Source organism: Delphinus delphis, chromosome 10, assembly GCF_949987515.2.
Source record: "Delphinus delphis chromosome 10, mDelDel1.2, whole genome shotgun sequence".
Taxonomy (NCBI): domain Eukaryota; kingdom Metazoa; phylum Chordata; class Mammalia; order Artiodactyla; family Delphinidae; genus Delphinus; species Delphinus delphis.
The window spans coordinates 98,429,397-98,446,873 of NC_082692.2; the positions used below are offsets into that span (position 1 = coordinate 98,429,397).

Sequence of the window (17,477 nt, forward strand, 5' to 3'; positions counted from 1 at the left end):
GCCACCCTCAGGCTGCTGGGCCCCAGCCCCAGGCCCTCCACACCATCCCCGCTGCTTCGGGCGTCTGGACCTTGGTGGTCTCGTCCCAGTGTCCTTGGACAGCAGGGTGCATGTAAAAGTGCGGGTGTGTGTGGGAGGCACACCCACCACCAGCCCTCGGCCCCAGGCAGTTGGTCCTCAGGAGAGAGGAAATTTCCTTCTCTGTATTTATTTTCCACATCCCCGACACTGAAAGCCAAGCTGGTGTTGATATTTACCTTGGCTGGGACTCCCCATCTCTCCGGGCCAGCCTCGCGTAAACACGATGTTCCTTTCCTCGGGTCTGCCAGCACTGAGGTGGCCTTTTGCAACCAATTCTAGGAATTTTGAAAGTCTGTAGGCGTAAGTTCAGGGCCCAGGCGCACAGGGTGCGAGGAGCGCCTGGGGGCTCCATGCTGGCCCTGGGCCTTCTCCCGGGGGTTCACGCTGGGGGTGCAGAGACAAAGCTGGGCCTGTGGGGGCCAGCGGGCAGGGCCCCCCTCATTCCTCTCGTTCCTCGGGGCCCGTGGTGGCCAGAGGGCTTACTCTGGGGGGCAGCAGTGGTCAGCGCCAGAGAAATGGGAGTGAGTGGGGGGCTGGGCGGGGCAGGGACGCTGCAGCAGTGGGAGGGTCCGCACGGCCCGGTCCAAATCCCAGCTCCCCCAGCTCGGCCACCGGGGGCTCATTCACCAGGGAGGCCTTGGGCAAGTGACCGCAGGGCTCTGAGACGTGGTTTCGTTATACAGGAAACGGGGTGTCAGTCCCTTGGTGACAAGGGGGCTGAGGCACTGCAGGTGGCAGCCGTGTTCCTTTTGCTGTCACCACAGCTGCACGGCTTTGAGGCAGCATCACAGGTGGTGCCGGGTGAACGAACGCTCTGAACATCTCTCGTTCTCCACGCAGATCTGGGACATGAGCGACGACGAGACCGTCTGACACGCCCCCCACCCTGGCTGCCGGCCCGCTGAGGGGCTCTCAGTCTCCAGAGCAGGACGCTGCCCCCAGGACCGGTGATTGTGGTGATTCTCCAACCTTTGTGGTCCCCTCATCTCCATACCTTAAGGACTGGGGCCCTCCCTCTGCTGCCCGGGAGCTTCTCCGTTTCTTATGATTCATGGTCCCACCAGTTCTCAGCTAAATAATAACCTTGGCTTCGGCCTTGCCAGTGATCTGGGACTTGGTTCCCTCCACGAGCAGTTCTTTCTTCTTGTTGTCACACGTGTTTGGTAGTCAGGCTCCCGGGATTCTCCTGGCCGTGACCCCCATGGGGTGGAATGAGGAGAGGGAGGAGCTGGCCCAATGCAGAGCAGGCAGGGAAGTGAGAAGTCAGCTCCTTGCCGCAGCCATCGCGGGGGCAGTGCCACAAAGCCCGCAGAGGGGCCCCGGGCACGTGTGAGCGCTGGGGTTCTCGTCAGCGTGGCCTGCAGGCGGGGGCGGCAGGAGAGCTGAGGCACGTGCGGGACAGAAGGGACCGCACTTATCCCTGTGAACCCAGACCCCCGCTGAGGACGGAGTCTGCTGCCCACACAGCTCCCCCCGCCTGCGGGCCTGTCCTCAGCTGCGGGCTTGGGAGGACACAAGTGTCTGCTGCTTTGTGCTGGTGGCAGGGCCCAGGGACAGATCCTCGAAGCTGCCTGCGTGGGGCCGCTCCTGCCTCTGTACAGGACACCCGAGGCCCAGAGAAGGCTTCAGACCCCACGTGAGAGCCTGCTCTCCTGCCACAAGCAGGGGCGGCTGCGCCTTCCGTCCCAGGCTCCTCCCTGGTGGTGGCCTGGAAGGCCCGACTCTGTGTGGGCTGGAGTCCGTGGTGTGTCTGCCTCAGCCTGTGGCCAGGTGTCCATCAGGGGTGGCGGGAGGGCTCTGCCGTGGGCCCCTTGGGCTGATTTTCCTCCTCCTCCTGGGTAAGCACGTCCGTGCCAGCCTCAGAGCTGGGCATGGAACCCAGGAGAGGGGCCATTTCCACTTTATTTCTGTGGTGTCATCTTTTTTTGTCTTGGGCCTGGAACCAAAGTCAGAATTGAGTCTGAGTCGTACAAGAGTTGGATTTCTGTAAGTAAGTTAGGTAAATGACGTTACTCCTAGAGAGTTAAAATTACAGCTTTCCAGCCTGTGCGGGGCTTAAATCAGAGGCCACTGTACAGCAGGGCAGGGCTGCTGAGCCTTGCCCCAGCCTCTCTGGGGCTTCAAGCAAAGGTCCCGCCCAGCCTGGCTCTGTCACTGCAGGACCCCAAGGATCACACATACAGTCTGTGGTTTAAGAGCACTTTATTATTGTTCTTAAGGCTACTTTTAAGTACAAAAAAAAGATGGCCTGCCAAACCTTTTTTTTTCTTCTTCTTCCAGGAAAAACAGGCCACACAGAGAATGGTATATTACAGATTTACAAACATGGAGAGAATGGTCAGAACACACTGCAGATGGCGTGGCTCTGTGAAGAACCTCTCTGTGCCCCCCGAGGCCTGGGAGTGTCCCTTCCTGGTGACCGTTTGGTTTCCTGCCCGAGGCCCCTCCCAGGTGCTGCCTATCCCAGATAGGTCAGCGCACCAGGGACCCGGCCCTCAGTGCCACCGTCCCTCGCAAAGCGATGGCCTCGCTGGTGGACGCGGGCGTGCGAGGAGCCCGTTCTGCACAGAGCCGCCGGCAGTGGGGTTGTTTTCCTGGGGCGACGCTCAGTAGCCTGTAGCAATAACAAACTAGTGGCTATTAAGGCAGATGCAGTGTTCTCATAGAATAACTGTGTTCCTGCACTTTTACAGACAAATCTACGACAAAAAAAAGATCAACTTTTTTTTCCAAACAACAAAAAAATATGAATGATTACAATAGGAAAGGGAAAAATTAAATAGCTACATATCATTAACAAATTAATTGTTCTTCAAAAAATACCTACAAATTTCTCTGTACATTCTTTACGCACAGCGTAATGATGGTCTTAAAGTTACCTATATAAAAAAAGTGTTCTCAACGATTTTTCCTACAGAAAATATAGGGGCCTGAATGCAGAAGCCTGGAAGCCCAGTTAAGTGGGAGGGAAACATGTGCGGGGGCCAAAAGGGGAGGCTTTCCTCCGCCTTTTCAAATACCTACAGCCACCCTGTGGCCACAAGAGCCCATCCTCCTGCCTGTTCACCAATGCCAACCAGCGAACCTGTACTTTTCTCATACTGACAACCAGCCTCGAGAGCTCCGGTGAGTCCACGGTGCCTCACGGGTGAGGCGGTCATGCCCGAGTCACCTGGCCAGGTGACTGCTCGGGCCCTGTGGTGGGCAAGGCTGGAGGGTAGTAGCACAGGGGAGGGGCAGGGGCATGGAAACGTTTACCAGAAAGAAGAGCAGCTGTCGAACATCCACAGCTGGGTCTGTCATGCTTTCTTCTTCACTAAGTTCTAGTTAGTAGCTATTACTATAGCAAACGATAATAAATGCAGTAATAACTGTATAAAGTCAGAGGAATGTATACTGCCTTGGCCCCAGCGTACGAGGAAGCATACAAAACACCATCTCACAGATTGTCAGGAATCTGCTGTTCAGCCACGAGTTCAAAGGGAGCAGTTTCTGCATCGAGGGAAGTTGGAAGACACAAGTCCCAACTGCCCTGGGAGCGCGTTAAGAAGCAGACAGGGATGCAAAAAATAACTGATGCTGTCAGCCTGCAGCCACAACTCGAGCGTCCTGCTCTGCAGCTGACCAGCCACTCGCCCGCCTGTGTCCAGGGCCTGCCAGGGACCGACTGGCCCCACGCTACTTGGGAGTAACGTGAATATCAAACACAAATCTTAGAGTACAACTGTACCAGCAGTAAGTATATCTAGGACTGTAACTGACAAAAATAAACGAATTCTGAAAAGAAGCTAGTAAGTATTAAGCTTTCTGTTTACTGTCTATACAATTAATAGAAACCAGCTATTTTTATCCATTAAAACATGCATCACGTTTAAAGCACTACAGAATCCTCCAACTTCAGCTCTAGTCTAACAAACTGCAGTGTTTAGAAAAGGTAAAATGCCCGTGATTGGTAGAGTCTGCAGTCCAGTTGCAAGCACCTGAAAATCTAGACAGAGAAAGACCTATAAACCTGCATGAGACTTCCCCTTCCAAAGCAGTTTTGTCTAAATTAATACAACAACAGAAAAACACACCCATGGTCAGAAATGTCATCCTTAAACCCTCCGTTTTTCAGCAGTTTGCCCTCAGAGTACTACTATCATCTCGCACAAAGTTGTCAGGCAGGCAACTTGAGTCCTCCTCCCATAGTGCAAATCAGACACGACAGTTCTGTTCTCTTCAAGTAGACGCACACACACAAGCGCACACACACACGTGGGCTGGAAGCTGAGCCGCACACGCCCCGGTCTCGAGAAGCAAATGAAAAAGCACAAAGCGTCTGGGTCACCAGTGGCCTGGCCCGTGACTAAGAAAGCGCAAGCCGTGGAGTCCAGGCCCTGTCGGGCAGCTGACCTGCATTGAGGCTTCTTTGGTAACCAAGGCAGGGACTGGGGAGCGACAGCGGACAGAGGTTCCACGCGCAGGTGCTGCTATCACGTCTGAGGGCCCCGGGTACGGATACCAAGCAAGTACAAAACAGAACAGAAATCCCGACGACGTGGTTTTTGCGAATAAACCATCCCTCCCTCCCCCTACCCCCACGATTTTTTTTTTTCATTTTTCCATTTTTTAAGCACTGACTGTTCGAAGCTCAGGCAAACCATGCAGATGGACGTGGCGTTGGAGGGCGGTGCTCCCTTCAGGAGGCCACAGACGGGGAGTGGCTGTGGCTGACCATGTGGGCAGAGGGGCTGGCGGGCTGGCCCCTGCGAGAGGCCGACTCGGGGCTGCTCGACGCGCCGTCCTTGGCCGCCTTGATCTGGAGCCATGTGTCGCCCAGGGCTTTGGCGAAGTGGTCGTCCACAGAGCCCGTGATGGACACGGAGTTGGGCGCCGGCTCGGGCTCCTTGTAGTTCTTGCCCAGGCTCCTGCGGAAATGCTCCTCCACCACGGGGTCGCAGGTGGTGGCGGCTGCGGGGGGGAGGACAGCGGTCAGGGCTGGGACCCGGGGACACCGGGGGGGCCCCCCCGCACAGGTCACCTCTTTGAGCCTGCCACGGGGCGGCACGCCTGCTGCGCCGGGCCGTGAACGCGTTCAGACCCCCCCGTGCTGCAGCCGGCGGGCCCCGCTAGAGGTGGGACCTGGAGGGCGGGGCCGACGTGCTGCTCCCCCGGCCCCCCCCCCCCGCCAAGCACAAGGCCACTGCACCGGGGCTCAAAAGAACAGGGTGTCGACCTCCCTCAGAAAGGGGCCCAGAAGCCAGCCGCTCCTGGGACCAAGAGGACACAGAAGGAGCCCTCAGTCCCCTGCAGTGGTCTGAGCGGGGCACTTACAGCTCGGGGCCCTCCGGTAGCTGGCCGGGCCGGCCGCGCAGCCGCTGTGCGCGATGGGGCAGTGGGAGAGGTTGCAGTTCCGGGCGCTGGCGGAGGCGCACGTGATCACCGAGGGCCGGTTCTGCGGAAGGAGGGGGCTGGCGTCAGTGCGGGCGCGGGCACACAGGCGGCAGCAGCGGTTCTGCTCCCCCGCCCCAAGTGGCGACCCCATCCTCATATCCCCGCCCAGGTCCGAGGCCGGGCGGCCACCCCGGCGCCCCTCAGTCCCCACGCCGGGCACCCGTCCCGCCTGGAGAACCAAGTGCCGGCAGCCTCGGTGTTGGAGTGGTGCCTCGGCGCGGGGCCTCACCAGTACCCACGCTCTGCGGGAGCCCCTCCTGGAGCCCTGCCGGCCCAACAGCAGATCCAGTCAAGCCCAGGTGCCGCCTCCTGCTTCACGTCGGGGGCCACACCGCTCAACGACCCGAACCCACCGTGAACTAGAGTCTTGGGGGGTGTGCGCTCGGCCCCCTCCCAAGCTCTCCCTTGTCTGAGCAGTGACCCTCAGTGTGAGGCAGTGGCAGTGTGGATCGGTGAGGGACGTGGGACAGAGGCTTGGCTGTTGGGAGCTGGCCTGTCCCAACTCTCGGATCTGAAATGAGACCATCGCCGAGTCGGGGCTGTAAAGGGACCACGGCTCCTACCGTCACGGTCCGGAGAGCGCCTGGCCCTGCCCTTCTCAGAGTGTATCCTCGGAACCCTCCCCCCAACCCCCGGCTTCTCTGGGCCATCCCAGGACCCTTCTAATATACTCCTGGTTTTTCTCAAGCCAAGCCAGCTCAAGTCGGTTTCTGTTACAACCATGCAAGTCACGATGGAGACAGAAACGCAGTAATCTATCCAAGTGCCTGAGTTACACACAAAGCACCCTCACCCCATGCGCCTGCCCACGCTCGCCCTCCTTCCCCGAAACCACCGCAGAGTCTGCCTGGCAAACTCCGCTCGTCCTTTAAAACCCTGTTCAAATATCATCTCTGTGAAGCATGACCCTCCCCCTGCCCGCCCCACATTCAGCCAGTATACCAGCCCTTCCAGAGGCACCTGCCTCCCCGACCACACACACTTCAGAGCAGGGACCAGCGAGTGTCTGCATCCCCAGACCCGGACAGAAAACATCTGTGAACCAACTGAGCGCCCTTAGGTTCCAGCCAGGAAACTTAACTCCTGAAAACCCGGACGACAAGACAGCTAGCAGGACCTAGCTGAAGGGTCACCCCAAAGGCAGTGTCAACAAGGGAATCGGGCCTTGTCCACCCCCGGCCTTTCCCGTAAAGAGGTGGATCAGTAGCCACCGTGAAGTCTGCACATCAAACCTTCCTGCGATGGGAAGTGAACACGAATGATAAGAACACGTCTGTGATGAAGATCTGTACCCACACCGGTGAGCGGGGATGTGCTTGGGTCTAACAAGAAATTCCACACATCCAGGATGGAAGAAGATGCAGCTTAGCGGCAGCACGTGAACCAAGAATCTGGGGCTTTATTAATTCCACGTGTGAGCAATGGGATGGAGCCACCAGGAGAGTTGGTGTGACACCGCCCCGTGTGGACGACAATGGCAGACAGGAGAGAACATGGCTTTGAGGCCGGGTGGACCTGGGTGAACCAGCTCTAGTCAGTAGGCAGGACCTTCAGCCCTCTAAGCTTCCATTTCTTTGAGTATGAAACGGGAAGACTCGTACCTGAGGGGCGTGGAGCATCGCCTGAGATGGATGTGAGGGCCTGGCCCGTGGTCACGTCCAGGAGTCCTGCCCTGCAGGTGCTGGTCATGCCGCACCTGAAGGACAGCCTGCAGTGTGCAGCCCACCTTTTGAAGGGCCTATTTAAACCCCCGAGCCCGTGATCTCCCCGCCAGCCCTCTCGTAGTGACGTGCTCTCCATCCTCGAGATGGGGCTGTGCAGCCATGTTCATAAGTGACCTCGCCCCGTGGTCAGGCTGGAGATCTGCCTCAGCTGCGGCTCAACCACCGAGGCCGACTCAGGAGAAGATTCAAGTTGAGCTCAGGAGCTGGGGGACGGCCACGCCGAGCTGGCCATGTGATCCAGAAGCAGAGAGAGAAAAGGATGCAGAGACAGGCACGGGGCCAGGGGAGGAAGGAGGGTCCTGCCTCCTATCTGCTCGCCCAGGCAAGAGCCGGCCCTTGCTTCCTGAGCCTGGCTGTACCCGCGACCCTGGGTCTGGGAGACGCCCCGGGCCCTCCCAGTATAACTCCCTTCCTTCCTGTAGCTCCGGGGCCTCCCAGCGCCGGGGCGCAGCAGCACTGGTGAGTGTTCACTACGTGCTAACTCAGCCTGGTTCTCACCAATTCATACATTAAGACTTGAGCTATTTGACTCCCTGTCTCCTCCAGACTCAAAACTGTGAGCGCCCGCATCCAGCTTGACCCGTTTCTAACACACTCCCTACACAAAGCAAGTGTCCACGCAGTTTTGTTAAAAGAACAAAGGAAACAAACAGGGTTGTGATTTTGGGCTCCATCAGCCTCACTGGGAACCACAGGCACCAGCGCAACCTCGCCCAACGCCCGGGGCCCCTCACAAGCAGGTGTCACAGACTGGGTCAGAACCAGGCGCGGGCCAGGGACACAGCGGCGGCCTGGAGGCTGAGCCCGGCTCCGGCGGCCCCACCACCTCCTCTGCTCGCTGTCCACGTCCAAGAGTCTTAAGCAAACACTGAGTGAGGACCTATTAGGTCACAGGCCCCAAAGGTTCAGAGAGAAAAGCCATGGGTTCGTGCAGTGTTTCTGAACCTCAAGGCTAATGCCTCCTTTTATTAGTTCTTCCCTTAGGAACCCCACTTTTTTTTTTTTTTTTTTGGCGGTACGCGGGCCTCTCACTGTTGTGGCCTCTCCCGTTGCGGAGCACAGGCTCCGGACGCGCAGGCTCAGCGGCCATGGCTCACGGGCCCAGCTGCTCCGCAGCATGTGGGATCCTCCCGGACTGGGGCACGAACCCACGTCCCCTGCATCGGCAGGTGGACTCTCAACCACTGCGCCACCAGGGAAGCCCCCAGGAACCCCATTTTTTAAAGCCTTTTTTCCTACCAAGCAATCTGTGTTTATTAAGTAACAACTTAATTTCCTAAAAAAAAAAAAAATCTTTGTCTGCCAATCACAGGTTTCTGACCAGCAGGAGCTACTAGCCACTGTGACCACTGACTTCATAGGATTCCAGCCCAAAGCAAAGCAGCCTGGCATTTAACTCCATCCGTGTGGCCCTGTAACGGGTTGACGTAGGATTCCTATTAGGATTATTACATTGATCCCTAAACACGGCTGCCAAGGAAGACTGCTAGAAACACAGCTAGTCTAGACCAACCCCGTCTCGTGCAAAGAAACTAAGCCCCAAAGACATTGTCTTGTCTGAAGCCATTAGTCCCAAGGGGCGAGGCCTAGGCAGGCCCAGGTCAGAATTAAAACCACCCTCAGTACAGAACCGAGGGTGGGGTTACTCCCCACGTCTGTCACTGCCTTCCTTGCACCCCACCCTCCATCCCCCAAGCCCCCGGACCCACTACTGGCCACCGGCCGAGCCGCGCTGGACAAGGGCGTACCTGCTGCCGCTCCACTGGGGTCATGGTGGGCGAGAGGCCGGCTGGCCTGCCAGCGTCCAGGCTGTTCTTGGTCAGTGCAAGGGGCTGCTCCATGCTGAGGCTGGGGAGGGACGTGTACAGGTGGCTGCCGTGCAGGCTCATAGTGGGGGCCACGGCTCGCTCAATGGGGCTGCGGCTCCGTTCCCGGGGGTCTTTCCGGCAGTCCCCGTTGGCCGTCTTGTTCCTGAAAAAGAGGAGTGAACGCTCAGACAGGAAAACCTGGCAGCTTCTGGGAGGCAAGGGGGCTGGCGACCGTGGTGAGACACTCACACTGATCATTTCATCCCTCACTTTGGTGTGGGTAAATATTACACAATCATCACCCCACCGTCTGAGGCTCTGATCGAATAGCCTACCAGTAACTGAGGGGCCAGGATGCTAACCCAGGTGGGTGCTGGGGAGAAGCACCTTCCCAGGGTCCAGAGTCAGCTCCATAGCTCCATCCAGACGAGACGGCAGCCCCCTGCTCGGCAGTCTGGCTGAGCGCTTCTTCAACAAACTCCACTCGCTCGGAGCCCAGAGATCTCACCTGTGTGCTCCAGGCTGGCTTGGTTGGACCAGGATCTGCCTTCAGAAGGATGAAGGTGGTGATGATGCCAAAGGAACCCCATGCCTCCTACCTGCCGGGTCCTGTTCTAAGGCTCCACTGGCCTCAGCTCATTCAGTCTTCCCAACAGCACTGAGAAGGGGAGGCTGTAACCACCCCCGCCCCAGACGAGGGGACCGAGACCCAGTGCAGTCTCCTCACTGGCCGAGGCTACTGGCCCGCGAGCCGTGGTGTTTGGCTCACGGTGTGGCGATCAGGCTGGTGTGGAGCGTGGAGAGCCTGGCGCGCCAGTGGGAGGGCCCTGCCATAGGAAAGTCCAACCACAGGCAGGTGCGGGCCGAGTGGGACCCAGATGAGGCGGTAGCAGGGCCCTGCCTGCAACCTGATGGATCTCGTCTAGGGGCAAGGTCACACGCTGCGTCTCTTTGAGAACGGGGAGAATGACTCCGCACAGTAGCGGTGGGCCTCACGGTAGAAGCCCAGGAACTCGCGGCCCAGGTTTCACCCCCGCCCAGGGGTTCTTTGTGCCTCAGGTCTCAGCCCTTAAATCCGCTGTGTTCTCTGCTGCCAAAGCAGTCTTTTTTTCATAACAAAGGAGCAAGTATTCTAACTAAAAATGTGGTAATGACTTCTGTGACGGTGGAGAGATCAATGGACATTAGTGGAACCAAATCAGCTGTAAGCTCAGTTCATCAACTACAGGGCAACGAACCGCGGAAGGCACAGCATGTAATTTATGGGTGTGTCCCCCCAGCCCTGCACTATTCGCTGGTCGACTATACAAGCTGACTTAGAAGCAATTAGACAATAAACTTGCAGCCCATGAAGACAATCACGGAAAAGTATGTTCTGGTCACAGTGTAGATGAGATGTTCCATACACACCACACGGATCCTGACAAGTTTCAAAGAATTACAATACCAAAAAAAGGAAAGAAAAAAAGTAATTCTGCAACCAGCCCGTCCATGATTTCATCTTCCTGTGATGATTCAGATGACATTACAGGCCTTTACAGTGAAGGGCTGCGCGGTCGTGACCGCAAACGCCGAACGTTCCTGCAGAACGGCACAGAACGGGGACGTCTGGCTCGATGGGCTTCAGGCCCCTCAAACCCAAGATAACCTGGCTTTTCCCTGAACGGGTACTTATTACTGAATATACAGGTGACCAGTGTCTGAAAAGACTACGTTGTCACACAGAGTCATCTCCAGCATCAGGTTTCCATCTAAATTTCACTAAAATTCAGTGTTTGATGAGCTATGTGAATTGCTTCCCTGACACAGTGAGGTTTGTCATTGTGTCAGGGAACCTACCCCCCAAAATGAGGTTTCTAGAGGTCACTTCATGAACTCTGCAAACTCAGGGACCGGACACGTCACTTGGAACGCGCCTTCGTCCAGTTCAGGCCCCACGATATTCAACCAATGTTAACTGAGCCCCTATTTTCTGACGGTTACAGAGAGGAAGACACAGCCCTTCTCATGGGCTCACGACCACGGGCAGGGGCGACAAGCTCCCCCGTGACCACCACAGCACCGGGAGGGGTGCAGGGCCGGAGGAGCGGGCAGAAGGCTGGAGAGTCGCCCGGGGGCGCCGGTGCTCACACCCCGCACCACGCAGCACCGCGACGCTGCACAGCGCAGCAGGGGCCCGAGGAGCGATGGGGACTGTCCCAAGTCAACCCGCGGGGAGCGAACGGGAGAATGGGCCCCCGCAGGCAGGACGCGGCAGGCATCAAGGACCGGAAAAGACACTGAAACACCCAGAAACCATCTGAAGACCTCGCTGGTTAATTTTAGTAAAATTATACATTACTCAGATTTCCAGCTCGTTTTCCCAGTTCCCGGAGCTTGAAGACAGACGTTGTTTTCCTTCCCCCAGTGACTCATACCCCGGGCTCCACTGCTTCCCGGGGCGTCATGTGCTCCCGGACCCAAACCACACGCTTCCTGCCTGCGAGCCCCGCGGCGCCTCCGTTCTCATTAAAGACGACGTTTGCTCGGGAAAGAGTCCAGAGGGCTCGTGCGGGGGGCTGGACGCAGAGGGGCAGCCGATGACAGGAGGCTTGGGGTGCACGGCTCCTCCCGGGACCCATCCTCACCCTGGAGAGGGCGTTTCCACAGAGAAATGGGTGCCACGTGCTGCCGCTCTGCCCTGAGGCGAGAAGCCAGCAATGTCCCCAGTGTCTGGGGAAAAGTAGACTCAACTCCAGGCAGTGAAACTGAGGAAAGTGCATCCACTCGCACAGTCGTCAACGTGAGGTTTTCCCGCCCTTCAGCCGGCCGGGGCTCAGAGCTGAAGGAAACCCTCAGGAAGGTCTTACTTGACAATCTCGGGCCTCGACTAAATTCCTTACCTCCTGACACCAATTCACTAAACCAAAGGGAGTCTGAATTCTTAGCACAGGGGAGGGATGTGGGGATGAAGCTATTTACTTAGTGCTTTGGAGGAAATGTTCTGGGGCCCCGGGGGTCCCCATGCTGTAGGCCCCTCGGCCCAACCCGGCCCCCGTGTCCCCCGCGCGGGCCCAGGCTCCCGTAATACAGGAACATCCCTGAGGTGACAGGGTGTCCCGGCCAATGGGATGCAGAACACCCACGGCAGGAGGGGACTGAAGGTCTGTGGCAAGACCCACTGTGCACGAGGGTGAGGTGTATATGGAGGTTCAAGGAAGGAGGGAGCAGGGCCCACGAGGGTCCCGGCAAAGACCGAGCCCGGCCTCCGACTCACCCATCTTGCCTGTCCTCTGCATCCCTCACACAAGCGTCCGCCCTCTGGGAACCTACAGGATGGGTAACAAACCTTCACCTTCACGGCCCAACACAAATCACAATAAAGTTGTTAAAGCATCGTTAATTTTAGACAGCTTCCTCAGAGAAGATACTTAATGCCGTTGAACTGTACACTTAAAACTGGCTACAATGGTACACTGTATGCACTACAATTAAAAATAATAGTCATTAAAAAAAATTAAAACCAGAAAATGTCTCTCCCCTGCCATTACTTGCTGAGTTGCTGGGTCTGTGACGTGGATCAAGTAGATGGCCCCGTCCCTGTCTCACAGAAAAGAGGCCGGAGATGAGGACGATAAACGCTTAGCCTGAGCGGTGGAGGCGGGACAGCAACCAGACACCCAGCCGCTCAGCCATCCTCACTGCAGGCCCCCGCATCACCCACCCCTCCATCCCCAGCTTCCAGGAGGCCCTCCCTGACCCCCCAAACTGGAGCACCAGAGGGCACGGTGGGGACCTGCATGTGCGTGAGGGGACGACCCTGCAAGGCACGGGGCTGAGCACAGAGCGGGTGTTTTAACCACCATTCACTAAGTGAACTATCTTTTTTAAAAATTTATTTTATTTTTGGCTGCATTGGGTCTTCCGTCGCCGCGCGCAGGCTTTCTCTAGCTGCGGCGAGCGGGGGCTACTCTTCGTTGCGGTGCGCAGGCTCTAGGTGCGCACAGGCTTCAGAAGTTGTGGTGCACGGGCTCAGTAGTTGTGGCGCACAGGCTTAATTGCTCCGCGGCATGTGGGATCTTCGCAGACCAGGGGTCAAACCCATGTCCCCTGCACTGGCAGGTGGATTCTTAACCACTGCGCCACCAGGGAAGCCCCTAACTGAACTATTAAAGTACACACATCATGTGTGAGTCCAGTTAGGCTCTGTGGTGAACGAAAGGGAATTAAGGCAATTTCAGAGGAAATTCCCAACAGGAAAGACTTTTTTTTCTGAAAAATGCAGAATTTAGGGAGCATTTAAACAGCCATAAACAGCTGTGAAATAGTTTCTCCCTTTCACTACCTTCCCCATCTTCTGTTTCCCCTTCCCCCGCTTCTAAGTGTCCCCCAGGTCATCCAAACCTCACGCATCACCCCCTCTTCCTCCTTGTGAGCAGGAGAATTCACTGCCTTCCAACCAGGCGGGAGGGCGCGTGGGTGTGTCCAGGACATCCTGGGTCAGTCTCGTCACTCCAAGGTACCAATTTCAGACGGGAAGCGGCGGGGCAAGACAGCGCCGCCAGGGTGTGTGGTGTGGAGGGAAGGCGTTGGCATGGGGAAGGGGTGGGAGGCGAGGCAGAGGTGCCCTCCTGGTACAAAATGGTGAGCTGTGTGTCATGGGCCGGAAAAAGCTGAGAAATACTGGCATTCAGGGCATCCCAAAGGCACAGAGGGACTGTCTGCTGCGGTGCCCAGCACGTCCTGCTCGGCAGTGACTCGGGGGCAGCTGTCTCTGCCTTTGACTGGGGGGAAGACTGTGTCATATAGGACACCTGCCACCGCTTAACATAACTTAATAATCAAGAAAAAAGCCACAGCCCTACCGCATCCAAGGTTCAAGGGAACCCGACCTGAGCTTGGAGGACCGTGCAGTTGGCTGATGACATCCCCGCCCCATCTTTCCAACCGAGTAACATGCCTCCCCCCGCCGTTTCTGCTAGTTCACATTTCAAAAACCCACTACCTGGAACTAAGCGACACACTCCTCACTGGCTCTGTCCCATGACAGGTGTGACCTACAGTGCCAGGGAGAAGCACCTCCATTGCAATGGCTGCCCTCAGAAAACCTGCCCAGAGAGAGAGAGCACTACGGGCTGGGGATCCCTCCGAGTAAACTGCTTACGTGGGTTACCTTTATTACCATCAACTACCATCTACTGAAGGTAGTTATCATCCTCACCTTATTAAATCCACCACAATGCTGCAACGTCAGCGTCAGCGTCTTCACCGCACAGGTGTGCACGCTGAGATGCAGGGGGATAAGTAACCTGCCTAAGGCTGCAACACTAACACAGTACCAGGGTTCTATTTATATCTGACTGGCTCCTTTCTGTCTCAAGAGGGGGATGCAGAGAAAACTACAAAGACCCACGTACCCACCACCCAGAACTGACAGAGGAAACCTCACCATCCTATTCGCTTCAGATCTTTCCTTCCCTCCTAAGGATTAAAGCTGCAGAGCGTGGTCCTCCTTCACGCCCCCAGGCCCTGCCCCTCCTTCATCCCTAGATGCACCCGCTGGCCCATGTTGGGAGATGCTATCCCCCGGAGCCTTTGCCCTCTGCCCGCCTGTGAACGCATCTGGGAAGCAGAGCAGCACATTGTACATTCCCATCACTGTATGTACTTAACAGCCGGGCTTTTTCCCCTCACGTGTGTCTGGCCTAGAGATCCGGTTCATTCATGCTCGTCACCTGCCATACAGGATTCCTTCACAGGAATCCACCAGCTTGTTGATCCACTGCTGTCCCGACAGGCATTTGGCCATGTCGGGTTTTCCTAGTTATCAACAGTCCCACGGTGTTGACATTCCTGTGCCTGGGTGCCACGCAGGTGCATCTCCGGAGGGGAGGCTTCTGGCTGCAGGGCGCCCCGCCTTCAGGGCCAGCGGGTGCTGCCGGAGCCCTTTAGGACCCCGCGTCCACCGCACTCCTCCCACCACTGCGTCCTCAGTCACGTCTGGCACCAGCGCAACTGAGGGCCTCTTCATACATTTGTTAGCCACTCCACTTTCTCCTTTCAATTACCTTTTATCAGTTATGGGTTGAATTGTGTCCCCTGCCCCCCAAAAGAGGCTGAAGACCCAACCCCAGTACCTCTGTCTTCACAGAGAATCATATTAAGATGAGGGCATTACGGTGGGCCCTCAGCCAATGGCTGGCGTCCTTCTAAAAGGGGGAAGTTGGACCAAGTGACAGACATGCACCAAGAAAAGACGACGTGAGATGTGAAGACGTAGGGAGAACGCAATCTATAAACCAAGGAATGCCCGAGGCCACCGGAAGCTGAGAGAGAGGCCTGGGACAAGCGGTCCTCACAGCGCTCGGAAGAAGCAACCCTGCCCTCAGCTCCGTCTCAGACTTCAGCCCCCGTAACTGGGAGGAAATACATTTCTCCTGCTGAAGCCACCCAGTCTGTGGCACTTGGTCATGGCAGCCCCAGAAACTAATACAGTTTCCATGGCTTTTACCCCCAATGCTTTTACTTCTTTAGATATTCTCCACATCCATGTTTTATTCTGCTTTATCTGTAATTAATCTCTTCCCCCCGACACCCATTTTTTTGAAGCCTGGTCTGGACATTTTCAGAGGCCCCTAAGACCCACTGGACCTGAGGTGTCCTTGTCACACGTGCCTGTCATCACGAGGACATTTAATCAGCACTGAGGTGACAAAGTGTGTGAGGCCAGGCCTGCCGGTGAGAAGCTGGAGAGCCAGCTGCCCCCCCGACTGCTCCTCCAAGTGCAATTCAGGAAGCCAGGAAAAGGCACCGCCCGCCCCGACGCGCAGGACCGCAGACCCTCATCGGCCAAGCCATCCTCCCGGCCGTCCAGCTCAGGACCACTGCAGGCAGAGAGTGAACGAACCAGCAGACCTTCTCCTCAGTCCTGCGCGGATGGGCCCATCGATAACCAACCCCAAGGCCCGGGCCAGCTGCGTCCAACGCCCGCCTTCTCTCCCCAACGCCCGTGCCAGCCTCGGGGGTGTCCGCACCCTTCCCAGGGCAGGAGGAGGGAGACGGAGCTGAGAAGAGGCGCGCCCAGGGCACAGGCCGGCGGGGGCGGGACGGGGGCTCCCATCAGGCCAGCCCTCCCCCTCCTGCCTCAACTCCTGCACGCTGTTCGGTGCTGGAGGGAGGGTGACCAGCTCTGGGTAGGGGAGAGGACAGGCGTGTCTGAGGAAGGCTTCAGCCATCCTCACTGGACTCTGCCTCTGTAGCTGAGTGAAGGGTCTCCAGTCGCCGCCCTCAAGACCGAGCGGCACTGAGACAGCACCGCCCACGGCTCCACAATCTCCAGCCCTGAGATGCCCTGGCTGCGCTGGCCTCCAGGGGGCCCTCCAGGAAACCAGCCCCAGGGGGCCCTCCAGGAAACCAGCCCCAGGGGACCCTCCAGGAAACCAGCCCTAGGGGACCCTCCAGGGGGCCAGCCCCAGGGGCCCTCCAGGAAACCAGCCCTAGGGGACCCTCCAGGGGGCCAGCCCCAGGGGACCCTCCAGGGGACCAGCCCCAGGGGACGTTTCGTGGCTGCTCCTGCCCTGCTCTGTCCCCCAGACGGTGGGTCTCTCTGCCCTCGGGCACAGTCACTGCGCAGACCCGCGTGGGGACCCAGGGCACCCAGGACACCCGACAGCCGTCACCTGGGCCCACGGCGGCCACTTCTGTAAAGCTTCTAAACAACCGCCGTGTAAGCCTTACGACACAAGATACTTTAAAGGTGGTGTAGTTAGAACCCGTCTGCAACAGCCTACAATTGACTCCTGTCCTTCTAGGTGACTTGGGATCTTTATTATGAACGTGACTTCGGGACGTGACGGCCCCGCGCAGGCCCGTCTGTCCCGTGCTAAGGCTCCTCACTGGCTCAGCGGCTGCAGGCGCTGGGTCCGCTCCCCTCGTGTCTTGGTTTCCTCCCCGGTCATCCTGGGGCAGGCCTGGCGGGAGGGTCCCTGCCCGTCTGCTCGGCCTCTGCTTTCCCTTCTCCTCGCGGTGGCCCAGAGGCCAGGCAGCCAGAGGCTGTGCTCCGCTCCGAGAACAGGGCCAGCACTCGGGCCTTCTTCGCCTGGGGAGTCAGGGCTCCCCAACCTGCTGCCCAGAGAGGGCGAGACCCGTGATGTCAGACCGCCACCCGGAGCCCCTCTCCCAGCAGCTCAATTCTGTGAAAATAAGAGACTAGTTTTCTTTGACTAAGACAGTCTGTGCATGTTTTCCATCATTAGCTGAGACGAGAGAAAAAACTGAAGTTTTAGAAAAGAGGTCAACCCTGAGAACGCGACGGGGAAAGCCCCTCGCCCCTCCTCCCCCATCCTGGGTGGGCCACGGCTGCCATGAGAGCGGCAGGCGTCCACCCGCGGACGGCGGGCGCAGCACGGGACCACGTGCAGCCTGAGCTCTGCTTATGGACTCAACGGAT

At 57.6% G+C, this 17,477-nt stretch overlaps 2 protein-coding genes across 11 annotated transcripts in view; one reads left to right on the top strand and one right to left on the bottom strand.

Moving 5' to 3' along the window:
* ATG7 (autophagy related 7) overlaps positions 1-1,194 on the top strand; it is a 243,864-nt gene extending 242,670 nt beyond the window's left edge. For all 5 annotated transcript variants that reach the window (XM_060023057.1, XM_060023061.1, XM_060023060.1 and 2 more), the window contains one exon: positions 922-1,194. In XM_060023057.1, coding sequence (XP_059879040.1) covers positions 922-954 — 33 coding nt within the window. In that variant the 3' untranslated portion in view covers positions 955-1,194. The remainder of the gene's footprint in view (positions 1-921) is intronic.
* A 3,511-nt stretch (positions 1,195-4,705) lies between these two features.
* Positions 4,706-17,477, bottom strand: part of VGLL4 (vestigial like family member 4) — a 151,532-nt gene continuing 138,760 nt past the window's right edge. For all 6 annotated transcript variants that reach the window (XM_060023064.1, XM_060023067.1, XM_060023065.1 and 3 more), the window contains 3 exons: positions 8,990-9,212; positions 5,398-5,518; positions 4,706-5,034 (listed from right to left, as the gene is read on the bottom strand). In XM_060023064.1, the coding sequence (XP_059879047.1) occupies positions 4,763-5,034; positions 5,398-5,518; positions 8,990-9,212 (616 nt within the window). In that variant the 3' untranslated portion in view covers positions 4,706-4,762. The remainder of the gene's footprint in view (positions 5,035-5,397; positions 5,519-8,989; positions 9,213-17,477) is intronic.